The 12,648-nt window shown below is 35.2% G+C and overlaps 2 protein-coding genes across 6 annotated transcripts in view; one reads left to right on the top strand and one right to left on the bottom strand.

The window, feature by feature from the left end:
* CRMP (Collapsin Response Mediator Protein) overlaps nt 1-9,949 on the top strand; it is a 30,465-nt gene extending 20,516 nt beyond the window's left edge. For both annotated transcript variants that reach the window (XM_043427543.1, XM_043427542.1), the window contains exons 8-12: nt 605-941; nt 1,301-1,456; nt 1,924-2,194; nt 2,496-2,571; nt 2,923-9,949. In XM_043427543.1, the coding sequence (XP_043283478.1) occupies nt 605-941; nt 1,301-1,456; nt 1,924-2,194; nt 2,496-2,571; nt 2,923-2,965 (883 nt within the window). In that variant the 3' untranslated portion in view covers nt 2,966-9,949. The remainder of the gene's footprint in view (nt 1-604; nt 942-1,300; nt 1,457-1,923; nt 2,195-2,495; nt 2,572-2,922) is intronic.
* Nucleotides 2,922-12,648, bottom strand: part of LOC122415415 (epidermal growth factor receptor kinase substrate 8-like) — a 57,092-nt gene continuing 47,365 nt past the window's right edge. For all 4 annotated transcript variants that reach the window (XM_043427534.1, XM_043427535.1, XM_043427536.1 and 1 more), the window contains one exon: nt 2,922-12,155. In XM_043427534.1, coding sequence (XP_043283469.1) covers nt 11,014-12,155 — 1,142 coding nt within the window. In that variant the 3' untranslated portion in view covers nt 2,922-11,013. The remainder of the gene's footprint in view (nt 12,156-12,648) is intronic.

The following is a 12,648-nucleotide window of genomic DNA, read 5'->3' as shown; positions in this document are numbered from 1 at the left end:
AGAGAGAAAAGCAGACGCCGGGTGTCAACCTATCAAACGATCTCGGATGAAATTTCTTGCTGTTAGTGCGCGAGCAAAGGAAAACTGTTACAATTGCAACGTCCGCGACTGCGATTTATTGCTTCGTTACGAAGCTACTTTTATTCCAGTAAAATCTCGTGTTTTCAATTCTTATCGGGGGATTGGAAAACAAAAATGAAATTAATCTCACTATTTGGAAATAATTGGGTGCCAGTGATGCGAATGCCAGACTGCGCGGAGACTCGTCGTAATTAAAAAAAAAATTAATGGAATAAAGGAAGATAAGACGCCGGAACAAGGGACTTAATATTCATGGAATATCACTTTTTTTAATTGCTTTTATTAGCATTCACTTGTTTTGTTACATTTTGTCAGTTTCACTTTCAAACTCGTGAATATTCATTTTCATTATTGAAGATTGACGAATAAATTAGACTCGAGTGGGAAATTTGACGATAAAGAAGTTTTTACAAGGAAAATTGCAGGGGAGATTTTTTTTAGGAGTAGAAATTCATTGTTCAGCCATTTCGTTTTTACGTAATCGAGCTCATGACCGAAGATTCTAATGATAAAAATTATTTAGAGACGGCCTACAAGTCACTGGCAGCGACAACTGCACTTTCAATGCAGACCAAAAAGCCCTGGGCAAGGATGACTTTTCGAAAATTCCCAACGGCGTCAACGGCGTCGAGGACCGCATGGCTGTCGTCTGGGAAAAAGGTGTTCACGCAGGACTCATGGATCCTTCGAAATTCGTCGCTGTGACGAGCACAAATGCTGCTAAAATCTTCAATCTCTATCCGAGAAAGGGCTTTATTGGCATTGGCTCCGATGCTGACATCGTCGTATGGGACCCCAACAGGAAACGAACCATTTCCGCTAGTACCCACGTTCAGGCTGTGGATTTCAATATTTTTGAGGTAAAACGAATTTGATAGTAAAATGAAAGTGTTTCCTGGGTCAAAATCGTGTTGTGTCCTCCAAGAATCGAAATTTTAAGTTAATTTCTGTCAATTAAATGCTGCCTTCGTTTTTAACTGTATTTTGACAGTTTTTCATTGTCATATTTCGAAAAAATTGTCTCCTGCCCAAGAAACCATTAAAAAGTACTTCAGAAGCCTCGTTTCTGGAGCTCGGTAATTGAGACCTTGAAATAACCGCCATAGAGATTGCCCACTTAATCAAAATTCAAATTACAGGTTTGTTGGAAGTTTTTCTTACAAACTCGTGCCCCGCGAAACGTGAGTGTGTAATTAACGACTTCTCGGTTTTTTTTCAGGGTATGGAAGTTCACGGTGTACCGGAGTACGTAATTGTCAATGGCAGAGTATGCGTCGACGATTGCGAGGTCAAGGTCGTTCACGGCTATGGCAAATTCGTTGAGACCCCGGTTTATCCTCCACACGTGTACGACTTGATTGAAGACCGTGAAAAGGTTAAATTAACGAACCATTTTTCTTTCGCACTTTCGTTCAGCATCTTTCGCTCCTTTCAGTTTTGAAAGCCGACTACATCATTTTCATAATTCAGTTTAAAGAAAAGCTTAAAAGCGTTTAAAAGAAAAGCAGGGAACTTGATACAAAACTGAATTACCCAATCCCCGGTTCCAGGGTCACAATTAAAAATTCATGGAAAATGTAAAAGTTATTAAAGAAAAAGGAAAAAAACTTCGAAAATTGCACAGAGTATGGACTTTTATTGATGTGACAACGATTTGCAGGTTAGAATGCAAAAAAATAAAGAATTTTACGAAACATCGCAATGAGTTTTGAAGATTTATAAAAAAATATTAAATTTTCCGTGTGCACCGACTGTTTAGACTTTCGCCGTTGGCAAATTATTCCTCGACCCGGCTGGAACCTTCAATGATAACTAAATTTCGTTTGACGTTTAAACATTCAGAGACCACGTGGCGTCGCGAGAAACGGAGCCCAGGCGAAGCGATACGCGGAGGAGGATGCGGCAATCGCAAAGGCGCGCGAGGCTGCGAGAGCAGCAGCCGCTGCACGAGTTAATCAAACGAACGGAACCCACGAGGTACAGCATAAGCCAAAACTGCCACAGGTTTCGTGCGTGCCAACGTTGCCGGATTCTGCGGTCGTAACTCCCTCAGCGAAGGGCCCACGTCTGGAAGGTCAAAGGAATCTTCAGGATTCGACTTTCTCTATCAGCGGTTAGTCACTGTTCTCAAAAACTTTTTACCGGGCAATGATTATTCCCCTTTTAACTGATTCTCAACGATCGTATATAAAAATTACCATGAAAATCGTGAGAATGCTAGAATCATGACGAAACTTTCATTTCTATTGAAGGAAATTTGAATTCCAATGATCATGAGATCCAATCGATTGATTTCCAGTGATTTTTATGCCTCGAATCATTGACCTTTCACGATTGCGAAGCAACGTCACGTTCTAATTTCCAATGTTTCTTTTTTTTTTTTTTTTTATTTTTTTTTATTTTTTTTATTGTAGAGGACGTCGACGATGCTCGGCGAGCGTGTATTCGCGTGAACAATCCACCGGGCGGTCGCAGTGCCGGAGGTTTTTGGTAATTCAACCAAGTCACACAGGGTCTACGCTTTGATGTGGGATATAACAAAAAAGCAAAAGCAAAAAAAAAAGAAAAAGAAACAAATAATAATGTGTACTGAAACAAACACGTGTCTCTGCCCTCCCTTTCCCCGAGGATAAGGAAAAACGAAAGAAGAAAAGAAAAAATTTATTTAATTTGTCCCAACTTTATGTTTTCCGTCCCATTGATGACCCACGAACCAAATCCTTGCTCGAAAAATTTGTTTCCCATGGGTTAATCCGCTTTTAATATTTCGCTAATCAACCAAATATTAATTGATTAAGTTAATACATCTCTCATCATTGGTCATTGTTCAAATCGATCAAGGTCTGTCTCAACCAAGGAGGATTCGGAAACGAAGCGCCAGTAAAGCTCACTCTCACGCGCTCCCTTAACCCTGGATCTCCGTGATACTACGCGGCTTTTAAAAAATATCAAATTCCAAACCTATTAAAGCTTATCGCGAACTTAATCGGCTTTTCGCGCGCAATGAATAATAAATAAACGAGCTAAAAAGAATCGCCGCTTTACTATTGATTAGGAGACTCGAATCTATCGTGAAAAAAATTTACGGAGACTATAAATTCTCTTATGTTTTCTGTTTGAACACCTTTTGTAATTTTTTCCTAACGACTGGACGTGTGAGCACTTGGCAACAGACAGAAAAACCTTGTAACAAGGTGCTTGGGAACAAACAATTTGCAAATAATATAAAAGCAAAAGAGAAAAAAACTATTTAAACGAAGTCGAACAGAGCCGTGGTGCATTTGAACAATTTTTCTTTCCTATCATACGTCGTTGTTTTTGGTTTTTTTTTTTCATCATCACGAGTGTTTGAACATCACGACTGATAAACAACTCGCCGCATGTTGAATCGACGTTACATTCAGATTTTATTGGCGACACAAAGTTTCATTTTTCCTTTTTTTTTACAACTCAAACAAACAGAGGCTTCGTAAGCACATATTACACATTGTACACGAAACAAAAGAGTGCGTAGAGTCTTTAAATTAATGTGAACAATTGCGTGTCCCAAGAGACACGCTCAAGATCATAAATTATTATTAAATTATACGCTAATTGTAATTGTATTTAATAAACGAGTAAATTAAATAACTAAGGTACGTTTATACATTGAAACAAATGAATATAACGAGTAAGCGTCGTTTCATGACGGTGTCCCAAGAGACCCGCTCAAGATCATAAATTATTATTAAATTATACGTTAATTGTAATTGTAGTTAATAAACGAGTAAATTAAATAACTAAGGTACGTTTGTACACACAAACGTTTATGAAACAAATGAATATAACGAGTAAACGTCGATTCATGAAAATTGCGCATCGGATATATATATAACCCCTAGCGGATTGTAGGACCAGGATTTTGCTCGAAACGACTACAAAAACGACCGAAATTGGTTGTTTTTGTACTTTTTTCGATCGTTTCCTGGTCGTACGATCCGCTAGTGACCGTACGCATTTACAATACACATATACATATATATTATATTATTATATATTATAGCTAAAACTGCGAAGCAGCAAAATTTTACGGTTTACACGAAAAATCCGACTAGATATTACATTCAAATACATCACATTGTTTCCATCGATTAATAACACCACGAAAAAACGAATTGTTTTACGACATTGTGTTCCACATTATTATTTGACAATTATAATAGACATTGCGATTGATAATTTTTAAAGAAACGCGACGCACAATACAGTCGATTATTTACGACATAAATGTGTTATATTTAAAAAAAAAAAAACAGAAGCGGAAAAGAGAATCGAAGATCAAGAGTGCGTTATTTGCTTAAGTCTTAAAAGAAAAAAGCAAACAAGTGTGTTTATTAGGATGGGTTAAAAAAAGCAATTTGTTTTTTTTTTTTGGATCCGACACAGAAAAACTAGATCCCGGACACCTCTATAGAAAGTACTTATAAAAAATGAGGTCTTAATGTTAAAGGGAAGATCTTTCTCATCACGGTTTCCATTTTTATTTCAGTCTCATAAAAATGACCATATTTCCTCTCTAAGCGATTATTAAGACAATCCTCTATGCATATTTTTGTAGGAAATCGAACGCCCTACAAAAGAGGCCTCTTACACTTTTTTCATTAACCCGACTATTTACTGGAGGATTTCAGGGTTGAAAGTTGAAGAAAATATTGAAAAAAAGTTTTTTTATGTTTAGTTTGGTTACTTAGTGAAAAATAATTATTGTCAAATGCATATTTCCATAGGAAATTAAACGCTCTCCAAAAAAGGTTTCTCCGCTTTGATCGCTTACTCTAACCGTTTAGCATATATTCGTATTCGAATCCCAATGTGTACTGATTTTAGCAGTTTTTTAATAACTATTTTAAATTTACCCATATAATTCATGGACTTTGAGAATATTTATAAAAATTTGAGTCCGTTTCGATAGAACAACAGCTTCCAGCTCACGCCTTATCTTTTGTTTGGGAATATATTTCTTTTTAATCAATTTTTTATAAAAATTTTCTTTTCAAAAACTCAATTTTTTTAGGTCCATTTTAAAACAACAAGAAACAAAAAGACTAAATTTTCGATTCACTATTTGACTTTTTAACAACCTTTGTGTTACCGATTTCTTAAGTTTGAAGTTTTTTGTATTCTCGACTATTTATTATGACGTAATAATAATTACCCCATATTACATGATTTTTTATATCATATTTTGACTTCTTGAAATGATAATATTGTGAAAAAAATTATTTCCAAACAAAAGATAAGATATAAATTAGAAGCTATTATTCTATCGAAATAGACTCAAATTTTTATGAATATTCGCAAAATCCATGAATTATATGGGTTAATATAAAATAGTTATTAAAGAATTATTAAAATTAGTACGCGCATCGGGATTCGAATACAAATATATGCTGAACACTTAGAGTAATCGATTAAACCGAAGAGATCTGTTTTATAGAGCGCTGAATTTCCTACGGAAATAAGCCGTATTCATTCGACAATAATTATTTTTCAGTAAGTACCCCAAAAAAGGGTTCAACAAGTTCTTCAACCTCTAACCTCGAATAATCCGTAAATGGTTAGATTAAAAAAGTGTAAGAGGCCTTTAAAGGTACTGGTTTAACAAACGATTGAAGATGAAATATGGTCATTTTTATATGAGACTGAAATGAAAATGAAAAACCGTCATAAGAAGGTTCTTCTTCTCAATATTAAGCTCATTTTTGCTGAGTATCTTCTAGAGGTGCCTAGTTTTTTTGTGACGAATCCAAAAAAGCAAAGTCGAATTTTTTTACCCAGCCTAGTAATTATTATAAGTTGCGCCTGTACCGAGTAGAAGATATATTTATAAGGTTATTGACACTGACATTTGAGTATATATTTCATCTACTGTTGACACTGACACTTGAATTTATATTTCATCTACCATTGACATTGACACGTGAATATATATTCCATCAAACATTGACATTGACACGTGAATATATATTTCATCAAACATTGACATTGACACGTGAATATATATTTCATCAAACATTGACATTAACACGTGAATATATATTTCATCAAACATTGACATTGACACATGAATATATATTTTATCAAACATTGACATTGACACTTGAGTATATACTTCATTTACCATTGACATCTACCATTGACATTGAAACTTGAGTATATATTTCATCTACGATTGACATTGAGATTAATTGTTAAGACGTTAATATTTATCCAGCATGTTTTGCCAGTTACTTTATTTTTCATTTTTGAATATATATTATATTGTACCACGACATTATTACGATTAGAATTTGTTAAGTCTGTTAAAGCTTGTTACAAACCGTCAGTCACTCGTAATTTATTATCATCGATAACGAAAAAGAATGTTTCAAAATCATGAATTTCACTTTTTTTTAACTCATCTTTTTTGTATGTCTGAAAAAATTCAAGGGAAAAAAGAATCCAACGATTTTTAATTCTTCTGCAAATTTTGAAACTCATTCGAAAATTGTTTTCTTCTTAAATGAAATAACGAATTGTTCGTCATTGGTCTTTTGGTTTGTACGAATTTTATGACACGTCAAATTACGAAAAGTCAAATGAAGAAAGTCTCTACAGTTATCGATATCTCGATATGTTTACATCCACAAAATACAGAGTTGAAAGACGTAGAAACATTACACATCCTGTCCTTAATTCCCCCCCCCCTCCGTCTCATTGAGTCATTCATTTTAGAAATAAGCAAATAATTGTTTCATGTCTCGGATATATAATAATGAAGAATCTAAGATCATATTACAGATAAGATTTATAGAAATGAGCAGACAGTGCACCATTGCAAAGACCTCCAAAGTTTTTGTTATTCAACGTTAAAAACGAAAATAACGTTGAAAACGAAATAGAGAAAAAACGAACGAAAAATGATTCTTAATATAAAAAGGCCTAGAGCTCTTAGAAATTGAAGAATTTGTAAACAGCGTCGAAATTTTTGTACCTAAAATAGGTGAATTCTAAAAGTAGAATCTTTAGCGTTTAACTATAAGAAGGAAAGAGACGAAAACAAAGAAAAGATTATTTCAAAAGAACATGCAGAGGCTGATAAATTTCAAGGAGCAAAATATTTGCTTAGAATTTAGACAGCCAAGAATCTTTGACGTCGACATATCGATGATGCGATTAGCTCGTTTACAATTATTCATTCTTCGAGGCAAATCGATTGGGCTATAAGAGCGTGAAACGACGAAAAATGGTCTTTTGCAGCCAGTGCCTGTCTGCTGGCATACTAGTTTATTCCTTGTCAGTTTGAATATTATTTAATAATATTTCAAACTGTCAATTCGTCAGTTTAAATATTTTAATAATACTTCAAACTGACAGTCACTGTGGGTATTCTAACTCCAAAGAAACGTGAATAACGTTAAAATAGTTCTGTATCGCAACCATTTACTCCCCCATAGTTCATCATCCTCTGGTATAATAGGGTATTCACATTTTCTACGAAAATTTTTATAACGAAATATAATCTACCCTGAAATCCGGTTTGGAAAAATAGATTGTACCCTGCATTCGAGTTGTACTGAGATTTGTATCCAGTAAATGAGAAAGGCATGACAATTATACATTGAGGCAAATGTTTTTTAACGAGCATATACGAATGAATGAACATCAATACCTAAATGAGCAAACATTTAGTGTTTGCTTCCCAGGCTTTATGTTTCATGTCTTTCTTTCATTTTTGTGTGTCGTTATTTTAATGTCGTGCCAGATGGAACAAGTCAACAGACTTACATTTTCGACAAAAAACGTGCATCACATTCATAATTGAATAAATATACGTTATATTCTGAGTGTTTATTTCAAAAATTAAATTTTTGTTAATCCCTGTCGTGTTAGATTGCATCAGTTGACTAGTCGTCATCGAAACGACGACTTTCATCACATTGATAATCTTTCAAAATATATGCATTATTTTAGCCCTGATTGACATTTCGTAATGTTTTTCAAAAATTAGATTTTCTTTTTTTGTTTGCATATATGTTGCACGACATGTCTTTTCTTTATTTTTTTTGATGATCACTTTATGATCACATTTCCAATAGATTAAATACACGGATTATTTCATTATGACATTGAATATTTTTGTTTGAGAAATTAAATTTTCAATTTTTCGCTACTGATCTCAATTTCAATTGTGATCAGTTGCTTGCTTTGTACGTCGAGCGGCCCTCTTATCTTGTAGATCACTTTTATGACCACATTAATAATGCATTAAATATAATTTTTTTATAATCCATTAAATATAATTTTTTTATATTCCATTAAATATAATTTTTTTATATTCCATTAAATATAATTTTTTTATAATCCATTAAATACACGCATTATTTTATCTTACATTAAATATCTGTTTCAAAAATTAAATTTTCAATCTTTCTTTAGTGATCCCAATTCCATTCGGGTTCAATTGCATATACGTCAAACGACTTTTCTTTCTCTTTTTTAAAGACCACTTTATCACATTTGCAATCCATTAAGGGGGTTCCCCCGTGCAGCAACTTGATTTTTGGGAGTTTTTTCGCGATATTTGTGCGGCGAGAAAAAAAAACATAGACTTTTAAATTTTGAAGGGTTTATTTATTGCTATTTCGACTCTATCGGAGAATTTTTTAACTCTGGTATCTCGGGTAGGTTCGGTGCAAAACTACTCTACAGGAACAGACATGTTCGTCCATGGTCTCCACGATTCCGGGGTCAAGAAATCCCCCGGAATCGTGGGAACTATGGCGAAGCATGTGGGTTCCTGTGGAGTAGTTTTACGTCGAGTCTACCAGAGATACCAGAGTTAAAAAATTCTCCCATAAAGTCAAAATTGCCATAAATGAACCCTTCAAATTTTAAATGTCTATGTTTTTTTTTGCCACAAAAAAATCTGAAAAAACCTTGAAAAGTCCGGCCACCATACGGGGTGATCCCCTTAAATACACGCAATATATCATTATTTCATTATACATCTGTTTCAAAAACTAGACTTTCAACTTTCCTCTGCCGGTTTCAATTCCTTCCGTGTCCAATTGCATATAAGTCGATGGACTTCTCTTTTCAACGGCGAGTTATATATCATATTTATAATAGACAAAATACAGGTATTTTTTCGTGATTGACATTAATTCGCAACTTTTTTTGGTCTTTTTGGTTCTTTTTGGCTTTTTTTGGCTTTTATGGCCTTTCTGGATTTTTTTGACTTTTTTCACAACTATACGATTTTTGTCCATGCAGTGAATAACGGAGTATCTTGTTTTTTGGCTTTTTCGTATTTTTTGGCTTTTTTTTTGGCTTTTCTGGCCCTTTTGGATTTTCTTGGCTTTTTTCACAACTATACGGTTTTAGTCCATTCAGTGAATTTAGAGTCGCAGCAGCGACTCTGAGACAAGCACATTTATAGGATTATTATGTATGCTCTATATATTGAGCAGGTGCTTGCAGGGAATGAAAGTTGGTATTCGTGTGTCCTTCATTATCATCGCTGTCCTCAAAGCATGATTTATTGTTTTTATACTATGAATATCTCGCTCGATCGTCGTCAACGATTCGTTCGAACAAATAAATCGAAATAATATGAAAATGTGCTAATCTTAAGTGTTCAAAATGAATTTTTTTGTTTTGGCGACGCGCAATTGTGTAGGAAAATATTTGCGACAACAAGAAAAAAAGAAGAGAGCGTATATTAGTTGATACTTAAGAAATAAGAAATGATACCATTCAGAGTATCTGTTTATGTCTGTTACAATGTATATGTGATTGCTTTAAATAAATAAAATATATATATACATATATATATATAACAATGATATGGAAATGTGTAACTTTTTACTGCAGCTTTTCATTCAGAATGGGAATGTTGAACCTAGGAAATCGAGGAATCTGATGAATTACCACAAAACCTTCGAGAGCAATATTTTCCAAATTTTCAATCACTTCATGAGTTGCTTCAGTTGGCAATCGTAACATGAAGAAAAAATCGTTCTAACGTCCTGCTATTAAGCCGTTCGTCACAATTACACAGACACACAAAACAAAAAAGTACTTTTACCAGACCCATCAATTTCGTATCGTAGTTCGACGAAAAATCATGCATGACTAATGTCAAAAATGCATTTTTTTTTGACATTTTTAGCAATTTTTCGCCAGTTACTCAGAATTGAAAGGCGCTGAACTGTCCCCTAATCAGAATCAGCGCGTCAAAACACATGGAAATTGTTGAGTCTTGTCATAAGTACTGCGGCCACTTTTTTCTTTTGTGTGCCGGTGTTGTTGAACATGTAAACATTTACTTGAGGTGATCCATCACTTTCAAAGTCTTACCAAAGCGCTTTGCTGTCAAATTTTATGGAAATTCAAAATATTCATTCAATTACCAGCTTTTTTTTGAAAGATTTATTGCCCAGACTTCGAAATATTTTAAACAAGGCTTCTGCAGCTGTAAGAATTATGGAAATAAGTGATTTGAATTATCTCACGATAACTTTTGAGGACATTGCGATAAATATTGAAGGCGAATATTAAGCAGTAATTAGGCCGAGAAACTTTGTTTTTTCCTGAAAAACTTTATCCGTTTTTTCATGAATCCATAAGTTTTTATCCTCTTCAAACGTGACAAGTGTCATCGTTACAGTCAAAAGATATTTAATTGAGTTTTTTAAGCATCTCAAGCTTTTTAACGTGACTGAAATGAGTGAATTTTTTTAAAGAATAATATCTCATTCGATCTTGTTACTTGAACGAAAATACTTGTTTTTAAATAGTAAGTGTTGTAAACAAAAGTTTTGCATTCCCGACTGCGTAACGAGGAATGTCTTAGTCGCAGAAAACAAATGACAAAGTAAGAGGAAATAACTTTAAAAAAATACGGATGATTTACTCCTTTTTTGGAGGTTCTTTGATAGTCACGTTTTCAACCTTTTGACGTGCTTCTTCCAAAACCTTTTTGAGTTCACCGGTTCTTGTGGCATAATATCCCGAGGCATTGCGCGAAAGCACGAGTTGTCCGTCGAGCCTCCGGCCTTCGGAGATACCGCATTGTCGTTCCAATTGTGATTTGGTCAAAGTGAAAAGTTCGGCACCAGTCATGCCTCGGAATTTTTTGCAAAGAATGTCGGAGAAGGCCTTGGACTTCAACCATTTTTGGACTTCTCGCGGGGTCGAACGTTCGGTGACGTAAACTAAATGAGATTTGAAATCATCGGCGTTTCGTTTCTTTCCGCGATATAGCATCATGACGGATTTCAGTTCCTCCTGCATTTTATCTTGCTGAATTGCCGTGTTAGATTTCTTGCTGTTTATCGTTCCAAACGTGCTGGAACTGCCAGAAGCTTCCTCAGACTTGCTGGAACCGGCACAACCTTCTTTAGACTTGCTGGAACCGGCAGAACCTTCTTTAGACTTGCTGGAACCGGCAGAACCTTCTTTAGACTTGCTGGATCCGGCAGAACCTTCTTTAGAATTGCTGCAACCGGCAGAACCTTCTTTAGTCTTGCTGGAACCGGCAGAACCTTCTTTAGACTTGCTGGAACCGGCAGAACCTTCTTTAGGCTTGCTGGAACCGGCAGAACCTTCTTTAGGCTTGCTGGAATCGGCAGAACCGTCTTTAGACTTGCTGGAACCGGCAGAACCTTTTTTAGACTTGCTGGAACCGGCAGAACCTTCTCTAGACTTGCTGGAACCGGCAGAACCTTCCCTAGACTTGCTAGAACCGGCAGAGCTTTTTCTAGACTTGCTAGAACCGGCAGAACTTTTTCTAGATCTGCCGGAATTAGCAAAACTTATATCAAAACGTTTGGATCTTGTGAATAGCCCCTTCGGAAATGGTGGCGGCATCGGAACCGATGAGACTGAAAGTTCTGCAATTTCAGTCTCAATATCTGCCAGATCTTGGTCGTCTACTTTGGATGATAACGATGATGATGCTTTTTCAGCAGGCTTTTGAATTTTGGTGAGCGTTTTCCGTATCTGCCATTTTAAGGACACCTCTCGCTCTAGGGCGCTCGACACGCTGGAACCTTTCACCACAATTTGTTATTAATTTAGTTTCAAGCTCCTTCTATCATGATATTATTTATAATTAACAATATTATTCCCAATGCACCAGGTAACCCATGCTTAAATATCCGTCGCCAGCACTTACCGTCATCGACAGAACGTTTTCTCAAGAAGCTTGGACTGAACGTGACAATACATTGAAGCGTGATTTTGGGGGGCGAGAGCACTCAGCATCTTTCTCGAGTTTAATCGTTTCTACATATTTTATTTCATGTTCAGACTCAAGAGTCGAATGTGCAAAGGATCAAAATTTAAAGCGATGCTATTCTGAAGGTAAGAATTTTTTGGCATATTGTCGCGAGCTTCAAGAGAGTTCTTTACAAATCATTTGACCACCAGTTTTCTTTCTCTTGTTCTCATATTCGTTCAAAATATTAATAAAAAAATGTCAATCCAAAATCATGAGATAATGAGCAATTGTAAGCAAATATTCGAAAAAGTTCGACCACTGAT

This window comes from Venturia canescens, chromosome 8, assembly GCF_019457755.1.
Source record: "Venturia canescens isolate UGA chromosome 8, ASM1945775v1, whole genome shotgun sequence".
NCBI classification, from domain to species: domain Eukaryota; kingdom Metazoa; phylum Arthropoda; class Insecta; order Hymenoptera; family Ichneumonidae; genus Venturia; species Venturia canescens.
The sequence above is the reverse complement of the archived record's forward strand: the minus strand, read 5'-3'. Positions and strand labels throughout refer to the sequence as shown.